This window comes from Anolis sagrei, chromosome 2, assembly GCF_037176765.1.
Source record: "Anolis sagrei isolate rAnoSag1 chromosome 2, rAnoSag1.mat, whole genome shotgun sequence".
Taxonomy (NCBI): domain Eukaryota; kingdom Metazoa; phylum Chordata; class Lepidosauria; order Squamata; family Dactyloidae; genus Anolis; species Anolis sagrei.
This window is the reverse complement of record NC_090022.1, coordinates 111,823,369-111,849,550: the sequence shown is the minus strand read 5'-3', so window position 1 is coordinate 111,849,550 and position 26,182 is coordinate 111,823,369. Positions and strand designations below refer to the sequence as shown.

Below are 26,182 nucleotides of genomic sequence, written 5' to 3'. Positions count from 1 at the left end.
TAGTTTTCATAAGTATGGTAAAATGAGCACTCCTCCCACACTGTGAAATCATAGGATGAGTCTATGCCCATTTAAAAAGTCGCTATGTATTGGAGATAGGAAAACCATGACTGGAATATATGGGAAGAGTTCTATTCCTTGAAATTAATACCATATGTATCCTAAGGTTGCCCATAAGCCTTGTGTAACCACAGCAGTTATATCACAGACTTTCAGAGTCATGTGATGGCTTCCCAACAGAAACACACCCTTTAACAGATTTTAACAGATGATCTATTGTGGCAAAACATAATTCTGATGGATAAAAAGTGATTGAATGGAAGTGCCTCAAGAGTTTAAGAGGGTGACACCCCCCCTCCCCCCAGTGCACCATTCTGCAAAGTCAGGCTGAAAAGCCATGCCCTCCTGTTTCAGTATAAACACTAACCAAGGTCTGATAAACTGCTGCAGCATCGGTGCCACTTCCTGAGGGCAGACGTAACCCAAGCGTCCAATCGTGATGGCTAGAAAGGGGAGAGAAACAAGCCTGTCACAACTGCACAAGCAGCAGCCCTGCCAGTACTTTACTTTCAAGAAACGAGTAGATGGGATGCAAAGGGCAAATCACTACACAGTATCTGGGGCACACTGCACTGAAGTCTATATAGTGGATTAATACTAAGACAGTTTAAATGTTATCGGTACTCAAGAGCCATGTTTGTTAATGGCAGAAAAAGCTAAAGGAGGCTTTCAGGAAAGAAAACTAGCTCTTTAATTCAGGAACAAGGCCTTCATAGGATTCTCAACAAGACAATGTTAGTGTAAGTTAATTTCTGCTCATAGGCTCCAGAATTTTCCAAAGCACATGCATAAAACTCTGCACACAACAAACTTTATCTGCAGATTGCAGATATGCAGGAGGACAACAAAGGGAATCCATTTAAGAGAGGAAGTTGGCTTTCATTTCACCTGTGTTCTCCAGAAGTGTTTTGGGGGTGTTTGGCCGGTTGATGATCTCCACAAGGTTATTCAAGACCATCTGGACATATGGTTGCATTTCAGCTCCTGGGAAGGAGGAACTGATTAGTTGAGCCACACATAGCCCAAGAGCCCAGGTCCCAACCCTGGCCTATTAATAACCTATGTTCCTTCACACACTTGTAACCCCAGAAAGGGGGAAAAACATGCATACACACAGAATTTCACTTGCATTTTCCTGACAGAAAGTTTTAAAAAAGCATAGTTCACTTTAGAGTGAAGTATGAGGCATTTACCCCCCCCCCTCCCCCCCAAATGCACAGAGACACAGTCAACATTATACTTTCAATGTCAGGCTATACAATTATCCCTCCACATATGCAAGTTTGACATTCACAGAATTGATTATTCTCAGAGTTTGACATTAGTTGTTATTTATTGTTGTTGTTCATTCGTTCAGTCGTTTCTGACTCTTCGTAACCTCACGGACCAGCCTATATTATTTATTTAGTTGTATTTTTAATTTGTTTTCATTTTATGTTCTGTTTTTAGGCACCTTGTGCCGTGTGTAAGGCACCCTGAGTCCCTTTGGGGAGATAGTGGGGGGATACAAGGATAAAGTTGTTGTTGTTATTATTATTATTACTGAAGACCTGCACACCACCTGACTCCCAATTCCCACTATCCTGTCCACAAGAGCCAGTGAGTGAGAGTAGGTATGGGAATGCACAGCCACCCTGCCAGTATAGGTACTTTTAGTGTATGTTAAATATAGTGGAGGCTTCTGGACCTGTTTGTGTTTTTTCCCAGTTTTGCAGGGGTCCTGTGCCTCTAACCCTCAAGAAAGTGGGAAGCTGACTTTAATTAGGGGTTAATTCTGCAACAACTTTGTGGCTATCAATGAATAGTCTCACTAACAATCAAGGATTAAAGAACAAGGACCTTATTATGGAGAGCATAGAAAAAAATTAACTGTCCTTTCCTTCAGTTTTTCCACTTTCATGGGGATCCTGATCCCCTAACCCCAGCAAATGTGGAGGGCTAACCGTACTTCCAATTCACATAGTAGTACAAGTCTAATCACCCTTCTGCTGGTGGACATCTATCTATTCACTTACCCATTTGCATACAGATTTCTCCAATAGCCCAGGTGGCATTATTGCACACAGAAATGAATTCTGGATTCAGATTGGTCCCTAAGATGGGCATGAATTCAGCTGAAGAGGAAAGATAATTATTAGCATTAACTCCACATAAAGCATTAAACGTAGAACAAGCCCTTGTTACCAAGTCACTTCCCTCTCTCCCTGACTGTAGCCCCATGGAAATAGGTTCTGTAACATGCTTTTCATAATGGAACAAACAGGTTTCAGTCTCTGGGCAGAATACCAAGTCCTTGTAGCAGTCTGGTCTATGAATTCCCAATACAATAATCCATACAGAAGTTACCCTATATGTTTACAATGGTACACAGTAATGGTACTGATCTTCACCAAATGCTTATACCCTGCTTATTCAAGTTTAGTTTTATTTCACGTGCCTTCATTCTAGACAGTAAATCTTGCTCCTTCACTTGTCTGACAAGGAAGGACCTGTTCCAGGAATATCTAGCAATGAAAATATTATTTTTACATGCTGAATGCACAATTAATATGTGACATGCACATGGAAAGATCAATCAGCTCTTTACTCCAACAGCATCGATGGCACATTTTTTCTGATAATTAAAAAAGCAAATTTAGCAACAACTGCATATGGGAATGTCTGCTTATCAAGCATGTGCACCAACACTGACTTATGCCACTGCCAAATCAGAAGTATGTAAGACCATATAAACCCCTTTTTCAAAGGCAAAAATAGATGCTAGCATTAAAACAGATTAAAACAAAACCCAAATATATCAAGAAATAGAAATAAAGAAAACAGAGCTCTTTATATGTTTATCAATATTTAACAGATACCTACCAATACATGGCTTGACGTGCATGAAGCAGGCTTTGGTAAGGTCTCCAAGGAGTGCAAAGGAGCTCTGCCGAACCTCTGGCATGGTATCCTATATATGAAAGATAAGAAAGGTCTTAATTGAAATGTGCCCATAATGTTTGGTATTGTGGCAAATTCCACCTTTTTAAAATGATAGAAGAGCAAATCAAATGATTAATAGATTGATGTAGGATCAATTCAAGTGAGTTTATGCACGACCTAATCTTTCAGTGAGCATTCAGATGAAAGGTAACTCAGAGAAGTCTGGGGAGTAACCATCCTCTTTACATTGTTAAAAAAGGAATCCAAAGCAATTTTGCTGCTAATGGCAGCATACATTCTCCTTAGTGCTGGAAATAGGACTGGTTGCTGTTTGTTTCCAGGAAAGCATAAGGCTCCTGGTAATAAATCACCATCAACTGGTGCAATTTTCCCCACATGATTCACCTATTAGAAGTTCCAGTGAGATAAAAGAGTTTCACAGAATCTACTTTTTCTGTGCACATATTAAGCTGCTGGAATAAATCTTCATCCTTCCTAAAGGAATTTCTAGATTTCGTGAGCACAGCCCCATTACTCTCTCAGGTCCTTGAAGTCACCTGGTTTTTATTTACAGCATTTATGCTACTCTTCACATTAACAATCTCAAAGTGGTTTAAAATTCTTGCTATATCTATTTCTAAATTAATTTTCTTCAAATATGTTCTCTCAATATCTATTAGTGACAGTGATTTCCTCCACTCTTTCAATCTAAACATAGCAGAAATAAATGGTTTACTCTCCTTCTCTTTGTGTCTCCAATGATTCCATATACTGTTACTCCAATCTCTAGCATATCTGTTTGATACGTTTTACACTAGTTTTCTTTTTCTCTTATGGAAAGTTTTGTTTTCGATGTACATGTTTTTGAGTGCAGCATACATTCAGAATAGGAGTGGAAACAATATGGTCACATCAACCCCCAGCACACTTTGGAAGGCTGTAATCCTCCCCTCCTGCAGTCTGCAAGAACTCTTTACAGTGTATAGGAGGCATTTTGCATTTCACATAAGAGGAGGCTTCCCAGTTCCCCTTTTTCATAAAAAAAGACCTCTCCTGGGACAAAAATGGCAAAAAGAAGTCCTAAAATGTAGCAAAAATACTTCCTCTGCACCCCCTCCAAAGTTACAGGGGCAGAGGTGTTTTTGCTACTTTTTTTTTTATATAAAAAAGGGAATTGGGTAGCCTCCTCTTGTTTTTAAAAGGGCTGTCTCCTGGGTCTAAAATGGCTTGGGATGTGTGTGTGTGAAATGCAAAATACCTCCTATACTCCTTAAAGAGCTCTTGGGGGCCATAAGAGCCTGTCCATAACATATTTTCGAAGATCCTATTACATGTCTGAACACAAAAAGGAGGCTAGGGCCTTTTCTGTATTAATACCTCCATTATGGGATGCTGGCTCCACTGAATCTGACAAGCAATAAGGATCATGGAAACCTTTGGCTTCTACAGTCATTTTAATGGTTTTATTGTACATTACTTTAATACAATCCTAGCTAGCTTGTTCAATGGTCAGAAATTCTGGGAGTTGGAGGCCAATACAGTTGGAAGGCCACAGTTTGAGAACTCCTGGTTTAATCGGAAAATGTATGACAAATACTTTAAATAAAATAAATAAGTCCTTCTAGGCCCTGGTTTTCTAGCTGACTTTCTCACCATTGAGAAGTAACAAGAACTAAAAGCTTTAGAAAAGGCATGCCACACCCAAAGGCTCACTACAGTATTTATTTATTTATTTATTTATTTATTTATTATTTGTGTATTTGTATACCACCCTTCTCAACCCCAAAGGGGACTCAGGGCGGTTCAGTGTTGGCAACAATTCAATGCCATTAATAAAAACAGTATAAAATTGATCCTCCCCGATAAAATATTAAACATTAGTAAACACGTCACATAAAAAATCACATATCACATAAAGACATAGCAGTTGTCAATAAACAGTCTTGGGTCATTGCACTTTCAACTTTCTCTTTAAATATTCCTATGCAGTGCAAAATTTAGGCTCAGGTTTCTCACAACATTCTCCAAGAAGTCACAATTTCTCAGCCTCAAAAAGCCAAGATCTCGCCAAAGCAGCTCCACATCCATCACTCACCTGCATGCACTGGAACAGCAGAGTCATAATATTGCTCCGTGCCACAAGCTGCTCCACATGACACCCGAGGCCTTCAGCCAAACCACTCAGCAGGTCGAGAGCAACAATCATGAAATCTTTGTCAGGAGCCTCATATTGGTCTGGGTGTTGACTGTACATCTAAGCATAATAATAAAATGTCTGAAAATATGAAAACCTCCCAAGAAAACAAAATAAGCAAAAACCCTCCAACACAATGAGCAATGCTTTGAAGAGAACAAATATGTTGGGGTGGGCAGCTACCTAAGATCTCTGCAGCCATGTACAAACATATCCCCTCTGCCCACCCCCACCCCCACAGAAAAGAAGTTTTAAGAAAAGATTATGAACAAAACATACTTGGGAGGGGGCACAGAGTACAAAATTCCTCATCCCTAGGCTACATTTCAGAAAAGAAGAGACTGAGCTGTAATTATTTGGTTATTAAATATGGTACAGTTATTCCCAACTGAGGTTGATTTGTGTATGGGCTAACCGCCAATAAAGCAAGAACCAAGAATTGTAGTATTTTGGCAACATTCTGTAAAATTCTCCATGGATACCAGCCTAACATACCATGGCTTGGGCGAGGGTCTTCTGCACAAGTGTCACACAGCGCTGGTAGACAGGTTCACAGTATGGAAGGAAACCACTTTGGAGAGCAGTTGCTACAGATGACAAACACTACGAAGCAAACAAATAATGACTCAAAAGACATGACTGAAGACTATTGACATTTCCTTATACTTTAGATAGGCAGACCACTGGGATCAATGTAAATGTTTCAAATGTTTCAAGAAGCTAGAGCAGTGAAACAAGGACCAGGATGCCTCTTTGAGAAAAGGGTCCATAACATGGAAACCCAAGACAGCCTGTGTTCCCAGAATGTATCAGTAAGGCTTTAGCTCATTCCTAAAATACCACTTTAATCAATGTTCTACAAGAAATTAAGAAAAAAAATCACTTTCAACTATCATGATCCCCAGGCACTGTAGAACGTAGTTCTTTGAACAGAGGCACTGAAGCCTACCCAGATGATTCACAACTGGTCACTCACTTCTAGAAGAGGGAAGAGGTCCTTGTCCTCATCCTTCAGCTCATTCCATTTCTGGATCAACGGGGGCATCAGTTTTTGGATATATTCCTGGAGAAGAAGAAAACTACTTCAAACATCTGTCAGCGCCAACAAAAGCATAGATCACAAAACAAAGCCCAGAAACCTTCAGAACTGAAAAACACTCAACACACTGCTTCAGGATTCGAATGTCTTGTATTTTCAAAAGTCATCATTGTTTCTGGGCCGAAGAAAATAGGCAAGATTTCTTCTAGAATTCCACCAAGCACAACCAAAGTTTACTAAATTTGCAAATTATTCCAATCACCTCAAGAGGAACATAAGTTATAAAAAACTGTGCACTGAACAGCCAAAGAACTGTATCAACAGAAGGGATTTTTTTTAAAATGCAGATTAAAAAACAAAAAATATAGGATTTAAAAAAATACAATGCCTTTGAGAACAGATGTGGTGGAGTAGGAAAAAATGTCGGCACAAAGAATGAACAAATAATAGCTTTATAAGAAGTCAGATCTCGAATTGATTTTGCCAAATAGTCCACTCCCAGCCCCATTACTTGAGATCCTTTAACTACAGATGGCAAAGATAAAAAGTGCTAGGTTTTTTGTTGGCAAAACATGATCCCCTTGTGCACTTTCTTTAGGAAATCCCTCATTGTTTTCTTTTCAGATTCAACCACCAGAAAAGGAACAATTCTGACTTTCCTTTCTCTAGACATTACAACTATGCAATTTTAGCATGAAGGAAACAAGTTTGGTGGAAATCATCTTAAACAGATATCCTCACACATGATCCATTTTACTCTGGAATATGAATTTATATGTGATGTCCTTGCAGTTTAGAGATTTCTGCCTTAAGAAAAAAGAATAGAAATAGAAATTTTGTTCCATAATATCACAATTACAAGGAAAACAAAATAATAACACTCTAGATACTGAGGTGACTGTACTTCATTCAAAAGCAATTACTCAAGGTGAGTCAACACTCGCGTCAATAAGGAAGAATGCCATACCGGCTGGTTGAGGTGATGCCCAACAGAATCGGCCAGAGTGCCAATTGCATCATACAGGATCAACAGGTTCTTGTGCTGGTATTTCCCAAATGCAAAAACCAAAGTATCCAGAATGAAGCTGAGATATGGGACTAGCTCTGTGCAGGCCTCTTCCTCAAGAGTTGCAAATGCACTAAATAAAATTACAAAAATACAAGTAATGGGTTTGCACCAAAATGAGAGCAGTACCAAACATGTCTATTGACTCTTCTCCCACAGAACTTAAAAATAAAACTGGCTTAGTTATAAACTCAAGTGCATCCTCTGAGGTGAAAAACAAGGGCATTTCTCTGGATCAGACAGTACGAACACAAGACACATCACTGCAATGCTCAAACTTCAACTTCATCACTTCCAAAGAAAGCCTTAAAAATGTCAGAGAGATTAATTTAATGAGAACACACTAGCGGCACAAAGGCACTAGACAATCTAGTCTGGTTTCAACTTACAAACAATAACTGGAGGCACACATCTTTCAAAAGTATTATTTTGCTTTTCCACACACTACCCACTCAACCTAGCAAGAGACCCTTTACTTAATACTGCCCAAGTACCTGCAAGCAGCCTCCTGCACTCTCTTGTTGCTGTCCAGAATTCGCTTGAGGAGCTCTGTCATCAGAGGCTTGAGATACATGTCAGGGGGTTGGCTCACAACCCAGTGGGCATAGCGGCTCAAGGTCCAGCAAGCAATGGAGCGCACCAGGGCCTTCTTGTCAGACAGGCACTGGATCAAGTGGGGAATCAGCTCAGGGAGATATGGAACCATGCCTTGCATGCAGCCTAGAAAAGCAAAAATCATTATTTATTACCGGCACTTATACCCCGCCCTTCTCACCCCCGAGGGGGGACTCAGGGCGGCTTATATATCTATCCATCCAATAACAGAATGGTTGAATTTAGTACACTCTTCTTTGCATGTCAAAAGAACCTACTCAGAGGGGGCGGTTCCCAGTTTACATGAAGGGGCTGCCAATAATTCCACCTTAGTAGAGGCAGACAACCTGCCTGAGTTTGTAGTAGGAGGGCCTACCTTCTGCAATGGCCCCCAGAACAAGGATTCCAGATTCCTTGATGACCCATTCAGGATGGAAGAGCAGCCCCTTGAGCAGTGGAAGCAGATGTGGAAGGAGCTCGTCTCTGAAGACATTGGCCAAGACATCCAGGGCTGCAGCAGAGCATTTTCCTGTAGGGGAAACAGGGCCATATTGCAGAAGCAGCATGAACCAAGCTTCGAGTGCACCTCAAAAAAAAAAAACAAAACAAAAGACAAAGGTCCCTCCTGTACGATCAACCTGCAAGGGCTATTTCTAGTGGGAAAATAATTATGAGGTGCACCATGCCCACACTCGTTTTAGCCACTAAGAACTATTACTCCAAAATGAAGCAGAATGGACACTGGGTAAGAACTCCTGGTACTGCTTCATTCTCTACAGCCTCCCAACACACTCAAGAAGACTATGGAAAATGTATTCTCTAGATTGAAAAATAATCATATAAGAAACCATCAACTTGTTCAAAGAAGAAAGATAACTTATTTCCTATTGCTAATTAACTGTATAGACGAAAACCTAAATGGAGAAAACCAAATAACTATTTCCCATATGTTAAGTACAGTGGTTAGAGGTTTAGATGATAAAATGAACAAATTATTGCAGATTCTCTATCTCCTATCCACCACCAGATCATATACGTACACATGCCGGTACTACTGGTTCAGAACACACCCATATTGGTCTCCCATGAATCCCAGAGAGAGGATACAAAGTGAGGCCCCTCCAGACATTCCAAAACTGCAACTTGGAACAACTTTCACCACTGGCTCTGCTGGCTAAGGATATTAGGAGCTGCAGTCCAGGAACATGTGGAGAACCACATTTTGCCCCAGAATATGGCTTGTTATTCCCATACGCACTCAGATTCCAATCGGACAGCGTGTCATCATCATCATCCTCATCCTCGCCATCTTCATCAGCCTGTAACCGCTCCTCTTCATGCTGCAGGGTAACTGTGCGGGATTTGTGGAAACGAGGTTTGATATCCTGCTCACTATCAGGGATGGCTTCATCTTCTTCCACATCTCCCTGCAATTAAGGTGAGGGACCACATGTGATAGCTACTCAAACAGCCTTCCATTTCAATGGTCCTGCCAGTACAGATACTGAATAATTTCCCCAAATCTGCATTGTTATTGGATTGACTTGTGCAAGGTATAAGAACCATAACCCTTTCCTCTTGCTGTTATCAAAGCCATTGAATGCCAATTTAATCCCTGGCAGAGAAGGTTCACAGCCTTCAGACCAGGCTTCCATGGATCAGACAGTACGAATACAACCAACCATCATTGTGATCAGGGTGAAGGTTATATGTTTATACATCACTTCCATGAATACATTTGCCTGGATATTTACAATGTGTGTAAGTGTATGTATTTCTCATTAAGTGCAAGAAGCACAGAACGGATTCCGAGAAACCATAGATTCAGACTTGTACTAGGCAGAGCAACAACAACAACAAACTTTATTTATATACCACCCTATCTCCCCAAATGGACTCAGAGGACACTGGCAAGGAAAATCCCTCCCAGTTGTGATGACAGAAGAGACTACTTTCAGACCAGAAGATTTGTCAGCTACACTCCCTTGGACTGTGTTACCAAGGATGGTCACAGTAACACTAACCTAACGAGCAATGAAATCAAAGTAATCTGAAAATATTATAAAAGAATCCAACATAGGAAGCATTTCAAGTGTCATACTATGTAAACAGTCTACATGAATAAGTGGGGAACAGAGATAAGGAATAATTGCTCAAAAGCAAGGAACTCAAACCTATTCAAGGGTCACAGATTACCTTTAACAATATGATGTCAATTTCAGAGTACTTCATTCCATTCACCAAGATTGGAATCAATCTATAACAAGAAAAGGAAGAAGTAGTTCAGCAACTTGGGTTCAGGATGAGTGACAGAGATCACAGTAAGCACTGCAGGCAAATAGGAACAAGAATATGTTGTCATTTTGATTGCTTTGACAGTGCAGATAATGCCTGCACCATCCCAAAAGAGATTTCTATGCATCAAGCATACTGGGGTGGATACAGGACCTGCCTTCTCTGGACGGAAGGTCTTTAGCTCACGGAATGTGTCCATACACACTTTTAGGTGGATCCTGGGTCTCTTTCAGGTCACAGCCCACCAAGTTTAGGAGGGTAGATTGACCCTCTTGCATGGTGACTTTAGGAGCATCACAGGGAACAGCAGTTGCGGAAATTCACTTCCACCAGCCCAAGTGCATATGTTTACATCTGCATCCAACCTACCAATGTTAGAGCCTGTGCTGCCAAGCCAACAACACATTCAACAGAAAGTTTTAGTCCATGTTCCAGCCCAAACCAGAAGGCTAGTACAAAAAAAGTTAAACTTTTTCTTGCCAATTTAGATGAAAAACAGATGACTCCAGACACATAACAAATGTGCACAGCAACTCCATGGCAACACATCTCTAAGTCAAAAACCCGTTATCTACCCTAATTTTGAATAAAGCGCCTTAGTATCATGCTTAGGTATACTGCATGGATTTGCAACAAGTGGTGTGCACATAATTCAGTGTGAGGCTGATTTAAACTGTGGTGTGGCCTGAGAATGGGGGCAAAGTGATTGGAGAGGGGTGGCAGGTCACCATTAATAAGTAACAAAATCATTCTGATGGATGGTCTCTTTTGGGAGTCCAACAGTTGATTCTCTTTGACATCATGATACCATCTAACATCAGCTAGAAGCCTTTCCTCTGTTTTTACTGCACTGTCAGTTTCCCTGATTATGATTCTAGACAAAGACAGAATAGTAACCTCAGACTGATTATGGAGGATATGCTCAGCTGACACACAATACAGTTCCCAGAAATTTAATCAGTTCAATCAGACATATGTTACAATGTCTACAAGTGTTTTGTTGGCTGCTTGTTTACTTTGGAGCCCTATTCAGACTGATGAAACTTGCTTTTAAAGCCCTACACATCTTTGGAATAAAGTACCTCCCCTTTTATCTGTTTCAATATGTTTTAAGACCATAGAAACACCTTCTCCCACAACTGTAGATACACCTGTGAAAATTAAAAGCTTTCACCATCTATGGTTGTGACTGAAGCACGGCCGATAGAGGCACTTATATTAACAAACTTTCTTGGCACCAGGTGAAAAACTAATTTTTTTGAGGGGGAATTTTAAGCTGCTTTGTCTCAGATGAGTTGATGTGAACTGCTTAAGTTGTGTTTTCCCAACATTTTATTTTTGCAATTGTTTTTACACTACCTTTGTATTTTCCTTTTTTCCCCACTTGTTTACTTTCTGGAATCATGTGGTAAAAAAGCATTATACACATCTCTTCCCAGTTCTAGCAGCAATGAGGGAAAAGCTTGATTGAAGCAACGACTCTGATGCTCCAGCATTTCTTCCATAAAAGCTAGACTTTACACCTACTTAGCTTCCCCAGGGAGCATCTATATGTGTATGTGTTGAGCTATGAAGGGCTAGATGAATCCCAGTGAAGCAGAATTAGCTTAGCAGCAAGCCAGCTATGGTATCATTGTGCTTGCACAAAATTACTAAGAAATGATAATGTAATGTCTTGTCAAAGGCTTCCATGGTTGGAACCACTGGGTTGCGGTGAGTTTTCCGGGTTATATGGCCATGTTCCAGAAGCATTCTCTCCTGATGTAAAATCAAGACAGTAAATAAAGAACAACACCCAGAAAACAGGGGAATTCCAGACAACAAACAATCTGGGCCAATTAACACCTCAGGCAGACAAGAGTTATTTCTCCCATCCTGGACATTATTCCAGATATATAAACCCCACTTGCCTAGTTTCCAACAGACCTCACAACCTCTGAAGATGCCTGCCATAGATGTGGGCAAAACGTCAGGGGAGAGTGCTTCTGGAACATGGCCATACAGCCTGGAAAGCTCACAACAACCCAAAGATAGCGTAATTGCAGCATGTGTAAGCCAAAGCACCCCCCCCCCCCAAATGGTTACAGTGTCAATTTTGCTGCTTTTTGAAAGAAAAAAAAAACAGGTGTCAAGGCATGCATTTTGGAAAGAGAGGAATGGATTCCTGTTGAGGCAAAACTACTCACTGCACCAGGTGTGAAGACAGCACCTCCTTGCAGATGGGCTGCTCAGCAAGAGTCAGCCAAAATTCGCATGCCTCCAGGGCCACATTCTCATCGCTGTCCTGAGTCCTCTGCAACATGTACTAGGAATGAGGAAAAGAGCAGCAACATCAAGCTTTCACTCAGCTTTTCATTCTGCTTCAACTTTTCTGTGTCCATCTCACAGAATGCCAAAAATGTATTTATCCTCAAGAAGCAGAAAGACTTCATGGTGACCAGCTGCATTAGCAACAGCAAATCAAATGGGGGCTCCAAAGAACAAGCCTGCCCCAAAACCAAGGAATGGTATGGACATGAGAGCAAGACTCAGCTACTTCTCATTACATTTAGTCAGGTATCATGGAACATATACTTTAGAGCCCTACTTGCTGAAACAAATCTAAACAGCTGATACTTGGAGAGAAAATGACTAGTTATAAGGCTGCCAGGAGAGGCAGCAAGAGAAGTAGTTGCCAGAAAAAAAATCTACCATAAAACAAGCCAGCTGGTAAGTAAGGCTGCATCTTGTTTTCTCACTCATTTGCCAGGAATCAGTAAACTCCTGCCAAGCTTCAATAGTGTTCGACAATATGCTATGTGAAGAGAAGATTCCAAGGAGACCATCCTGGCCGAAGCAGGACATTTACCTGGATTATACTATGCATGTGAGGGATGAGTCTATCAATCCGCACTTCTAGAAGCATCACTAATGCTCGGCAAACATTCTTTCGAACTTCAGGGTCTTCATCCACTGCCAGGGCAAACAAGTGCTGCCAAGAGGAATAGTTAATATCAACTTATCAATCTTTGTCAAGGTTCCAACCCTTCCCCACCAACATGCCCAAACCAGTCTTTTCACAACATAGCAAGTGTTTCTAAAGCTTTCAGAAATGGGATGGTTTCTTCTCCTCTGTAAGGAAGCATATTTTCAAGCTTCACTGTCAATAAATGCACAGATGTGCTTATTCTGAAAACAAATTCACTGCAAAGCTTTTATTTTTGGCAAGTGATGATACTGTTAAGTGGACAGCAACTATATACAGGAAGAAAACATAAGGAAGGACAGCTATACAAGGCCTAACAGTACTAACCTATATACATTTGAGGTTTCCACACTGCCCGCACATTTTCAGGTGCAGAAGCACAAAACAGAAACTTTATTCTCAGGAAGCACAGCCAGGGCCACACTATGTTTATCTATGCCTGAGGCAAATATGTATTAGTGGCAAGACCAAATACCTTCAACTGTGCACTGGACCCTGCTTTTCCTAAGGCTGCCTCTGGCCATGGATATATTACTGTAGTAAAAAGAAATCGTCAAGACAAAAAAAAGCTAAGGATGCAAATGTTAAAAACCTGCATTTTCCCTTCTTCGAAAGATCTACCTAAGCATGAACCCAAATACGGGCTGTTCCTGGGTTACAAACTAGAGATTCTGTATGTTTGTTCTTAAGTTCAATTTGGATGTAAGTCAGAACAGGCACATTTTTAAGTAGAACTCCAAAACATTTTTATAGTTTTGGATAGGAAAGGGAAGGGTTAACACCCCTGCATTTTTTGTTTTGTTGTCACCTCACTTTTTGTCCCTGGGGCAATTGAGATTTGACTTGTCATGAAACAAGGATTGGTGATAGAACTTCAGGGGGGACATCTTTTTCCCATGATAATTCTTACAGGAGTGGATTTCCCTTGCTAGGGGCAGATTTCCTCTCACCTCCTGTTGTCTCACCCATTTGTAACTGGGAGTCAGATTTAAGTTAGATGTTTGCAATTCAGGGACTGCCTGTAGTGAAGGATGAAATGGGAACCACACTGCCCTCCAGAGGTTGTTCTACTGCAACTTCCAGGAACTGTAGCAAGCACCTCTAATGGCGAGGAACCCTGAGAGCTGCGGTTCAACTTTATCTGGGGAACAACACAATTCTTAACTTTCAATGGAGCTTGGGGTGGCATCAACTGACAGGGCGCTCTGGCGTGGGCGGGTCCATGAGGTCACAAAGAGTTGGAGGCAACTGAACGAACCAACAACACCACCACAAGGCAGGAGATCAGACTGGATGGCCCTTGGGGTTTCTTTCAACTCTATGATTCTGAGACTATTTAGCTAACATGGTGACTTTAAAGCATGGAATCCTGGAGTTTCCTTATGGACTAAACTATGATGATGTCACTCCACACAGAAATAAACAGAAATCAAGTTTCCAGAACAAAAAAAGGCCAAACACTCATTCATTTCTAAAAACGCTAAACAGCACATGGGTCCTGCATCCTATTTAAAAGCTGAGCTGCCTCTCCTGGTGGTTTCTCAATGACGCAACTTATCCCTCCAAAAAGGCTCTGTAGAGGTTCAGAGATACAAAACCAGCCTCAGAAGACACGGGTCTCCACTCTTTCCTACTTGAAAAGTAAAACATCTAACAACTGCACCTAAAACATATGCAGTCATGAAATGCAATGCCTTAGCTGTCGCAGGCAGCAACTGGCACTCGAAATCCTCACCTCAATGAAAGTGTCTATATTATCCATCAAGGCCTGGGCCCGTTCCATGATGAACTGGTTAACACAAGCAATGGCATGGGACCTAATGAAAAGAAAAGAAAGTTACTGTAATCTAACTACTACAATAGTTATTCATCAATGTATTAGGTTGTGTCAAACACAGCAGCCTCAGGTTAGTCTGTAGTACAACCGGGCCAAACATCACAGAACACACAGGTTTTAAGATGGTGCTTACTTTCGACTCTACTACTACGGTCCCAGGCTGTAGACTCCCTCCCACTAGAAGTTAGGATTCTGTTTCTGGATACTTTACTATCTAGATAAGCTGTAGAGCCATGAACTGGCTGTTTTTAATGAAGTTGCTGATAGCTTTGTTAATCAATTTCTACAATGTAATTTTTTTAAAGTCAGTGCTGATTTAAATACATAGGTTTATTCAACTGTCTTTTAAGTCATTTTTACTATTACTATTTTTGTTATATTCCAGCTTCAAATGCCTTGTGAGCTGCCTTGAATTCCACACTAGAAGAAATGCTGGATATAAATAAAATAATACATTTCTTTATCCGGCACCAGTATCTATATAGCTGAATAAAGTTACCTGTTTACAAACCTGACCCTTCATCCCACCAAACTTAGCTTCCTTGGAACCATCATTCTGACTCTAGAACAGGTTAGCTTTATTAATTTGGGGTTTTAGAAACTTGTGTATCAAAATCATGTTTAGCCAACTTCTAAGCTCTTTGTGTTTGAGAAGGTAAGCTATTTGGAAAATAGTCATTTCCAAGATTGAAATAGATTGCCAAATCATTCTAAGCAATAAAGCAAATCTCAGGTCAATAGTTTAGCAAAATCCTGTTATCTTGGAAGAAAATACTGTAGAAGTGTATTCCATATGAGACATGGGTAACATTTTCCATTCATGATATTACTGTCTCTATCGGAAGAGGGGATAGGAGAGTATTGGTTGATTCAGACTGAACAAAGGAAGGAAAACTGGGAAATCTGCTTTGTTATGTACCAGAAGCATACTAATTCACAAAATTAATGGGTTGCAACACTCAAAAGCTAACAAACTGTTCAGATACTTTGTTGTCTGAACATTGGGTGCTTTCTTCTCTCAGGAAACCATGAAGTCAATCAAAGAGAAACGTATCCATACTTGCATGCAGCAATAAACCATGAAACAAAACTATGTGCTTTGTCCAGCTGCTCCCACTGTTTCAAGTAAGGTAACTAAATAGTATGTTCTCTCCTGCCACTTATAACCAGTAAGCAATTGCTTCTGGTTTACGTTGAACCACTGCAGTAAATCACCATCTAATAACCCATGACAATGAACATCTCTTGCACTCACAACATCCCTCCTTCCATGCTCATAGCAGAATACAATACTTCCAAGGTTTATTAAACCTCAGTTTCCCATTCAATTTAAGCATGGAAACTGCAGTTTAATCTTCAATTAAGAGTGCCAGGTCCAGGTTTCATATCTTGATTTATAGACAGAGATTAAGATTTCAGTTCAGGGGAAATGTATACGCTTTATTGTCACCATTACACAAGAAAAACTTCAAGGCACATAAAAACAATTCTGGCTTCTTTGGGAGTATTTAACTATAGCTCCCATTACATATAAACTAAACATTATGGTTAATGGAGGCATTCTAATTACTCTGTTTCCATATATGAATAGACAAACAAAGAGGCATCATGCTCCCACGTGCTACTAGTAATCCAGGCTTTAGCTAACATGATTTTTGTTTCTGGTTGCCTAGCATTATAGTTTCACTTAGTCTAGATAAGTAGCTACTTCTTAAGTTGATTGTTTACTTGTTGCTCACTTCTGATTTGATTAAATTGAATATATTTTGTCATCATTTTATTTCTAGTGCTCTTAGCTTTGATCCAAAATGGTGCACACTAAATGCAAATTATTAACAACTGATCATGCTCAATTTGTGGAATAAAGACTAGAGATTAGCAAACAGCAGGTGTATACCTAATCTTGGGGCTGCAGTGCTTGAAAAACTGAAGAAACTTTGGAATCATGACATTAAGGGGACGGTTGAGAGCATCGCTGTCCAGGAGCTCAGCAGAATCTTCACAGATCTTTTGTAAGGCACCAAAAGCCCCCTGGAGAAGATAACATTAGTTAGTTATTACTTATATGAAGTCAGATAAGAGGAAAATAATAGCTGAATTCCACTTAAAAACCTGCAATGATAGCACGGCTCCAATACTCAGATCATCATGAGCTACATTCACTCTGTGCCAAAGGAAAGCCATTTAAGTGACAATCTGGCAGTTTGAAAGAACGTGTTGTCCTCCTACTCAGCCAGATTTCCCACGCAGCAGACTGCGATGTGCCAACTAACTGTTTAAATAGCTAGGGATGCTGTAAGAGAAGTTGCAACAGGACTGTTTTTAAAGAGAGTATTTGGGAGCAGTCTGGCATATTCCTGGAACAGCCTTACTTCCTATGTGAGAAATTTAAAGTGAAAAAACAGATGAAACCAGAGAGTCATCTTTGATCTCACATTTTGAAGGGGGTGGGCACAACACAAAACAGTATATACTGGTAGCATTTCAGGAAGAACTGAGGTAGATTGGCAAGTGTCTCCCATGCTAAACAATACTAAAACAGAAGACTATACACACATTTATTTTTATATAGTGGAAATGTTAAAAAATGCGGAGGGAGAAAACAAAAAACTGGATTTATGTGCACAGGGATTCTGGTCAGTTCAGTTCAGTAATTCAGAGAAAAGCTCCACGACACAGTATCTTTTAATTTTAATTGAATCTATTGTAACTGATTCTGGTTCTTGAATCTCAAGAAAACTGAATCAGAATACAGACCAAACCAACTCATTTTCCACATATCCAATTATCCTGATAAAGTTTAATTCATTTTTGCAGGGTTATTACACACAGATTTCTACCTGTGAGTTAAGTTCCGTGAAGTCAGAGGGACTTACCTATCTGTATGCAGCAGAGGATTAGCTTGCAAGTCATTTGAGTAAGACTGAAGTAAAGCACTGTGTTCTTGCTAATCATTTTTAAAAGGCATAACACACTGAATATAAAACACTACAGTTTGTTTCCTCACTCTAGACTCACAAAGTCTTTCCATGTCAAATACAGGCAGTCCCCAAGTTACAAACAAGATAGGTTCTGTAGTTGAAGTTCCCAAGTTTAATTTGTTAGTAAGTTGGAACAGATACATTTTTTTCAATGTAACTCTATCCTCTCCCTTTCTCTCTCTCGTGCTCTCTCTCTCTCTCTATAAGCTTTGGGTAGCATAGGGAAGAGTTAGCACCCCTGTGGTGGTTTGTTTGACTGTCTGTGCCCCTGTTAAGAAGATTTCACCTCACTTTCTGTCCCTCTGAACATTGGATTTTGAAATATCTGGCTTGTTGTAGAAATAATGATTGCTGACAAAGCTTCAATTGAGATATCTTTTCCCCGTGATCAATCTTTCAGGAGTGAATTTCCCTTCTGAGGGGTAGATTTCTCTCACTTCCTGTTGTCTCATCCCTGTTCTTAACTACGAGTCATTTGCAAGTCAGGTATTTGTAACTCGGGGACTGCCTGTCCCTTAAAATTCTACTACTTTAACTAGATGATCTTGTTGCCTACTGCTATCAGGTTTTTAGTTGAATACCGTAACCTCCTACTTACTTCACACGTGTTGTAGTCCTCAGAGTTGAGCAGGTTGCAGAGCTGGGGCAAGAGCTCTGGCCACATTTGCAACTCTCCTTTGGAAGCAATGGTTGTTATGAGAATCCCTGCCAGAAGAAGAAACAAGACGTGTTCAGTACCAGACGGCAAACCTATTTTAGCAACATCTCCTATCAGAAATGTTGGTCCTCAAAAGTTAAGACGTTTTAAAACCACAAATCCATTATGACACAAACCAAGTTTCTACTCACATACTTCTAATTCGCAAATTCTCAACTAAGGTAACTTTCAATATAATTTGAGCTGTTATCTAACTGAAGGCATTCCTTTGATAATGGGAAAGCATCCTGCTTGCCCAACTTAACTCTATGTACTGGGGGCCTGTGTTCAGCTGCCAGACTTGGAAAACACACTGAAACATAACAAGAACAATTTTTATCTTGCATCCAAGTTGTAGAACTGCTTATCCAGTTTGGGTAGTTTCAAAGATTAGGGGGAAAGTGAATCACTTCTCGGACACATAAGAGAATTATGTGTCCAAGATACCCCACCCTTACTGTGACCCATGTATGTCTGAGCTGATCCTCCCAGCTGCACAGCTGATGTTAGTCTCACAAACTTGTAGGACTCAAACTGAAATTTATACATGTAAATGTCACATAAACATAAAAAATTCAATTTACACCATGAATGATTTCAATGCAAGTGTAAATAATATATTCTCTCATTAAAAATGTAAGCAGCTTCACAGTAGTGATTTTGAGAAGGCTATTATATAACCCTCTTCCTGCAAATATTCATAGAAGTAAACAAAAAGTCTAATGAGACTCAACAATATAAATTTAGCTTGTTTGAAAGACAAATATGATGTCATTCCATATTTTCTCCAGTACTCACCTATGGTAGCTCTGATGAGGGAGGAAGAATCCCCTATATTGTTCAGACATTCTTGCTTAATGAATTCAGCAACAGGCTGAGGAAAACTCTGGTAATGAGCCTTCACATTATTCTTCAGGATCAGACCACTCAGAGATCGAGTTGGCTCATCTGTTTAAATAAATTGTTTTGGAGCAAGATATTTCATGCAGTACACCATCTGATTTTGAGTACAGATACACTGAGGCTGGTTAGTGACACTGATATACTAGTACATTCACCAGTTCATTTTTAAATGGCACACATTTACATCTGAGCATATAAAAACTGTGTATGAATTCATATCAATGCTTCAGTTCATTGCAAGTTATTATTTCTTTTGATGACCCTCTTGCATTCAACTACACTTTGGAAAGGCTTCAGGGTCATGATTCCATAACACACTATTTAGGATGCAAACTGGTATCCCATCCTTGTCAAAATGAACTACAACAGAGTAGATACTCCTAGGGGACCTGTCCACGCTCAATGTGGGCAGAAAGGCCATTTTTAAAAATACTGATGATGTTTAATACTGTTTTAATATTTGTATATTTTAAGTTGTATTGTAATGCTTTTTACTGTGAGTCACTTTAAGTCTCCGCATGGAGAGAAACGTGAGATATAAATAAGCACAATAATAAAGAATAATAAAGGCCTTGAAAATTTGGGGAATGCCTCTATATTCCCAAAAGGGGGATTAGATTTTTTTCAGGTGAAGGTGCAGTCCTCCAAGGTCCCACAGAGATCTCTAGCCTTTGACAGTTGTTTACCTATGTTGCAACTTATACCAATAATAACAAACATTGCTTTTGCATTCTCATAACAAGCAACAAACAGAACTGCAATGAAGCCCCTATCCCAAAGAAACCAAAAATTCAGAAAGCCCATCTCTGCCTGGGCTCCTTTTACTGGAGCAAACTCTGTAGAAATAAACACAAGACAGAACTGCCACAATTTTTTGATTTTGATTTTTCTCAGCATTACCATTTTCTTTTTTCATCACTTTTCATTTTACTATCCACCACGGGAATACCATTCTATTCCATGTAACTTCCTTACTCTAATCCCCATCCCTGCCCTATTTCTCTTATATTGTATCAATTAAAAAGAAAAAGAAAAAAAGACAGAACTGCTATATAAGAACCAGGAATCATTAAATAAATGAAGTGACATTATTTTGAAAATGTATGCAATATAAACTTTTCAATTACACAAAACCTTTAGCAAGTAAATTAAAAGATCCTTTATTCTCAGTCACAAAAATCTACAATTAAGACCTGATTTTACTAGCCAATTTTGAATTAAGAAGTACTGTTCACCAAATCCCAGCACAGACAAAGAAGTGTAGGGATTCAAATTATTTCAGTTCTTTGGACATGACTAAAACACAAAAAAAGATTCTCTAGATCTTTAGTCATCATAGTCACAAGGCACCTTTATCTTCAGTATTCCTTAACGCTTCATTTTCATTTGTACAATGAGCTTGCTCTTGTCTAGGACCTTTCATTAGAGTACTGCCTCCCTGCCTTCAAAAAGCTCTGCAGATTAACCCTTGCACTGCTTCCTTGAACAAATTAGGTTAAACTCCAATATAAAGGCAAAAATCGCAAGAAACAGCTAACAAAAACAACTACAAGTTTTGAGTGCATTTTTCTAACCACCGCAGGCTGCAGAATTCAATCCACTTTTTCACAAGAAAGCACAGCTGAGAGCAGGTCAAATTGTCATCTCAGACCTGAGGGGCTGAGTAGCCCCTCTCAATACACTAAATCATGCCTGATCATTTCTGGACTATTCAGGCCACTAACTGGCTAGAATGCTCTTAGAAATTCATTTTTGGGAAAAACTTTAATTTGACCACAGATTTAGGGAATAATAAAAACTTGATACTAACTCAGCACATATACATGCACACAGACATTTTTGTTAAATTTTGTTGTGACATATTTAATAGTCATACCCTCAGATTTCAGCCGCGTCAAGACAAATATCAAATAGTTATTGAAATCAGGAAACTGGTTGAGCTGTTTCAGTTTCTGAAATACTAGTTAAGAAAATATTCTTAAAATTCAGGTAAATTCCACATCTGCATAATAGTTTAATTCAAACCAAATCCTTAGAGAAAAGAGACCCTAATGTTTTAAAGACGAAGGCATAGATTTTTGCTGCATCCCAAAAATATAACTTCATAGCTAATCTCTGGAGTATTTGCCTATCCCACTAATAATGTATTATCAATTGCTGTTTTCCCCTGTAATTTGTAGTTCCCTATAAATGGAAATTTGTTTTGTTTGACACCATCTGAAAAAATGTCTATAGAAACCTTAATAATTTCAAGGATACGTCTTGTACAATCCGCTGGGTTGCTGTATTTGGAGACTGGGAGTCTTTGAGTAACTGAAGTACTTGCTGGAGACCCTGCTCATCAGGCTGCCAATCCATGATGGAAACCGCCTACCTGGAAAAGGTACAAGAGTGATCTAAAAAGAAATACTGGAATCAAATGCACAGCCAACAGTAAACCCACTTCCTTCAGAATGCCACTCAGGTATTTCAGGCAATGTCAAACAAGAAAGAACTTCACACACTGCACCTATATGCAATCAAAACAATTAACCCAGGAAAAAGAATACTGTCTTGCTTCAACCTATATGCTAATGTTTTTAATTGTATTTTATGGTATTGGGGCATTAAATTGTTGCAGACTGTAAACCGCCTTGAGTCGCCTTCGGACTGAGAAAGGCGGTATACAAATATGGTAAATAAATAAATAAACCTGGATAAGAAAAGGAATACAACAAATTAAAAGGGATTTAAATGCCACAGATATCAGGGGACTTTGCTATCAAGATCTAGAAAGATATATTAATACAGAAATTAGCATTTAGCATTGCAGCACTGACTTGTCAAAAGCTAATCAGGGACTTGCAGAGGTTGTCTTGTCTTTCCCATAGATAATAGAAGAATATGTAACCCTACATCTCTCTACATTTAAGCAGCTGGTCATACCATCAGGTTGTTGTGATTATTGCTCCTGATTATATCAGGTTTGCAGAAACTACCTAGTAAAATTATGTATGAGCAGGTATGTCTGCTACAATGCAATTATTAAACATGTATCGCATGCAATCCAGACATCTTCTTGCAGGGCTGTGCATGTGTTGCATTTCCCAATCTCTAGATACTGCATGGCATATTTTGTATCTATGACATTTTTTGACATAGGCATGTTTTAAATACGGCCAGTTATATCAATTAGCAACACAACTAGATATCCTTTCACCAGGCCTTTGAGATTCTTTATTTGTGTGATCCCTTCTAAATCTTATTGCAGATTGAATATCCCTTTTATGGAAGCATTCGGCTACTTCAAAGAAGTCACTAGCCTACTTTAAATTTAGTAAGTCATCAGAACCTTTATGTCAATTTTTATTTTCTATTGCAACTACTACCTACAATAAATGTACCACAGGCGTATTACTTTTGAATTCAATACCTTCAATTACCAATTAATTCTGAGTCTAATTATCAGAACGAAAGCTTAAAGGGCCCCCATGCAAAGACTTAATAGTAGGCTGGAGCCATATGCTCACTGGTGTGCTAGTAAGCCCTAGAAAATGGAGCATACTGCCAGCTGAAATGCAAGATCTTCAGTTTGGAAAAATCCTCTCAAGGAAGAGTGAAAAAGCAAGTGGAGGCCCCACTGGTAGCTCCTTCTCTGAATTTCAAGAGACTGTAAATATAGTCCCCTTGGATCATTCACAATCTCAATGTTAAAATCCAACTGTTGCAATAATACAGGTTAAGTATTCTTTATCTGGAATGACCAGGAGTATTCTGTCTTTTATTTTAATTTTAGAATATTTACATAATGGGGGTATCTTGGAAATGGGACTCAAGTCTAAATTTGGGTTGCTGTAGGTTTTTCGGGCTGTATAGCCATGTTTTAGAACAGTGGTTCCCAACCTGGGGTCCCCAGATGTTTTTGGCCTACAACTCCCAGAAATCCCAGCCAGTTTACCAGCTGTTAGGATTTCTGGGAGTTGAAGGCCAAAAACATTTGGGGACCCCAGGTTGAGAACCACTGTTTTAGAAGCATTCTCTCCTGATGTTTTGCCTGCATCTGTGGCGAGCATCCTCAGAGGTTGTGAGGTTTTGTTTCTTATACATCAGTGGTCCCCAAACTAAGGCCCATGGGCCAAATGCGGCCCACAAGTAAATTGATCCAGCCCTAAACTTTAGACTTACGGTCACCCTAAGTGTGAAACAACTTGGAAGGCACACAACATCTTGACTGTCTCATCAACCAAAAGCAGGCACACTTCCCATTAAAATAATGTTAAGTTCATGTTGGTTAAAATTGTTCTTCACTTAAAATAATTATTGTTCTTTCATTTTTTGGCATTATAAATAAGATACATGCAGTGTGAATAGGAATTCACTCATGTCTTTTTCAAACTACAGTCCAACCCCCCCCCCCCCCCCCCGCCAAACCATCTGATAAACTCGGCTGATATGCATCTTATACTGGATATGCTTAGTCTGGAGAAAAGTGGCTGAGAAGGAAACCTGATAGCCATGTTTAAATATGTGGAAAGATGTCACATTGAGGAGGGGGCAGGCTTCTTTTCTGCTACTCTGGATACAATGAAGCAATACATACTCCTGATACAATGAAGCAATACATACTCCTGATACAATGAAAGCACACAACCAACAACAATAATTGTAGGAGAAAAGATTCCACCTAAACATTAGAAAGCATTAGTGTGGTGGAGCCTCCTTCGTGGACATTTATAAGCAGAGGCTGAATGGCCATCTGTTTGGGGTGCTTGGATTGGGTGTCCCTGTATGGCACAAGGTTGGAATGGATGGTTCTTGGGGTCTCTTCCAACTTTGATTCTATATACATAGCCTGAAGGTAATTCTATGCACAATAATTTTGTGCACAAAACATTTTCACTGATCCATCTGAAAGTAAAGGCGACTTTTTCTCAGTCACCCACATGCACACCCACGTGCACAATTTGGGATTTGGGCATATCTTGGATATGGGATGCTCAGCTAATGTCAAGAAAGGGCCATTCTAGTCTGGCTTTTTTCGTGTCAGAAGCAACATGAGAAACTGCAAGTCACTTCTGGTGTAAGAGAATTGGCCATCTGCAAGGCTGTTGCCTGAGGGGTGGGGCATGGATGTTTTATCATCCTGTGGAGGGGTTCTCTCATGTCCCCACATGGAAAGTTGGAGCTGACAGACAGGAGCTTACCCTGCTACCCAGATTCAAACCACTGATCTTTCGGTCAGCTGTCCTGTTGGCCATGGGGGGGGGGGGGGCGCTCCTATTTCTAGTCTGGTAAATCACTGTTTATTAAACCGTGGATCCTGTGGGGTCCCCCTTTGCTCAAAAGAAAAATTGGCAACAGAAAAGTGTTTCTAAACGCCACCATTTCCAAAAATCTTTTAGCAACAAGGCGCAGTGTTTACAGTGGACTCTGCAGAAGATGCTTCAGCTGTACTCCACCAAAAGGGAACTCAGCACTGCAAATGCTGCTTTGTTTTCAGTAAACGCCTGATTTCTAGACCCATGCGATGTAGTCCTAGATACCTGAGGCCAGGTAAAAATGGGCGGGAAGGGGGTCACTCCTGGAAGAAAAGTTGAGGCCCCTCTGGATGAGCGCGTGGGCCGGAGGCTGGGCAGCGCACGTGCTCAGCCCGAGGTCCCCTCCCCGGCGCCCCCCTGGCCACTTCCGCCGCTTCCCCACGGGGCCCCGGGGGCACGTGACACCAGCCTCGCGCGATCAAGGGCCTCCCGGGACAAAAGAGGCCTGGCCGGTCGCCCAGGGCAGCGCTCGGCTCCTTCCTTCCCTCCCACCCTCCTCCAAAGGCGGGAGGCCTCCGAGAAGCGGGCGCTTCGTGTGGGGCGGCATCCCGTCGCGGCTGAGGGCTTCTTCTTTTTTACAAAAACAACGGACCCCTCCCTATTGTTTGGAAAGCAGGGGCTCTTGGTGCGTGACTAAGGCGCGCGTGTGGCGCCGGCTCCGCTCTCTCCACGCCGCGCGGGCCCCTTTGTGTGCGGCGGCGCCGGCGGCGGGGCCTCCTCCTCCTCCTCTTCCTCTTTGTCCCGACCCCCGCCCTCAGGCCCCGCCCGCCCGCCTCACTCCCGGCCTCCCCCTCCTCCCCCTCGGCGGGGCTCCGCTGAGGGGCCTCCTCCTCCTCCCCCTCGGCCTGCCCGTCCCCGTACTTGCCCGCTCGCTCCCGGCGCGCCCAGGCCCAGGCGGCGGCGTCGGTTCCGGAGGCGGAAAGGGGGCGGCGAGCTGGAGGAGAACGCGACACGCGGGCGATGAGCCGGGCCGGCCGCCGTCCCTGCCGCTCACGTGACCGGCAAAAGGAAGAGGAGCGGGAGGAGCCAAGCCGCTTGCGCACGTCGAGGCACGACCGCCGGCCGAGTGCGTCATGTGGCCGCCAAGGAAAGGGCGGTAGCCACGCCCCTACCCCACCCCATTGGCCCGCGTGAGCAGCGCGCCAAGGCTGGCGGGTGACGTCACCGCAGGGAGGCGCACCCGCTGCCATTGGCCCTCAAGACAGGCCACGGGGCCCAGAAGCAGGGCGGGCTGCTTCCGCATGTGGAGCCCTGCTGCGGAAAGAGAAGGGGAGAGATGCAGATTGGCTCCCCAGGGCAGAACTTGCCAAGCATCTCATGTTGGGTTGCCGT

The 26,182-nt window shown here is 41.1% G+C and overlaps 1 protein-coding gene and 1 non-coding gene across 2 annotated transcripts in view; both read right to left on the bottom strand.

The window, feature by feature from the left end:
* The window catches only part of TNPO2 (transportin 2), a 32,473-nt gene extending 6,552 nt beyond the window's left edge, over positions 1-25,921 (bottom strand). Inside the window, exons 1-21 of the mRNA XM_060764931.2 lie at positions 25,716-25,921; positions 21,813-21,923; positions 21,430-21,505; positions 19,449-19,598; positions 18,552-18,658; positions 16,870-17,003; positions 14,871-14,952; positions 13,019-13,141; positions 12,357-12,475; positions 10,072-10,132; positions 9,134-9,302; positions 8,252-8,404; positions 7,776-8,001; positions 7,183-7,354; positions 6,153-6,239; positions 5,672-5,779; positions 5,078-5,236; positions 2,923-3,010; positions 2,076-2,174; positions 949-1,044; positions 428-503 (exon numbers count right to left, since the gene is read on the bottom strand). Coding sequence (XP_060620914.1) covers positions 428-503; positions 949-1,044; positions 2,076-2,174; positions 2,923-3,010; positions 5,078-5,236; positions 5,672-5,779; positions 6,153-6,239; positions 7,183-7,354; positions 7,776-8,001; positions 8,252-8,404; positions 9,134-9,302; positions 10,072-10,132; positions 12,357-12,475; positions 13,019-13,141; positions 14,871-14,952; positions 16,870-17,003; positions 18,552-18,658; positions 19,449-19,598; positions 21,430-21,505; positions 21,813-21,911 — 2,384 coding nt within the window. The 5' untranslated portion in view covers positions 21,912-21,923; positions 25,716-25,921. The remainder of the gene's footprint in view (positions 1-427; positions 504-948; positions 1,045-2,075; positions 2,175-2,922; positions 3,011-5,077; positions 5,237-5,671; positions 5,780-6,152; positions 6,240-7,182; positions 7,355-7,775; positions 8,002-8,251; positions 8,405-9,133; positions 9,303-10,071; positions 10,133-12,356; positions 12,476-13,018; positions 13,142-14,870; positions 14,953-16,869; positions 17,004-18,551; positions 18,659-19,448; positions 19,599-21,429; positions 21,506-21,812; positions 21,924-25,715) is intronic.
* Positions 7,512-7,579, bottom strand: LOC132769573 (small nucleolar RNA SNORD41). The gene has a single exon (XR_009630898.1). It is a non-coding gene; the product is annotated as a small nucleolar RNA SNORD41 (small nucleolar RNA).
* Positions 25,922-26,182: the final 261 nt, after the last annotated feature.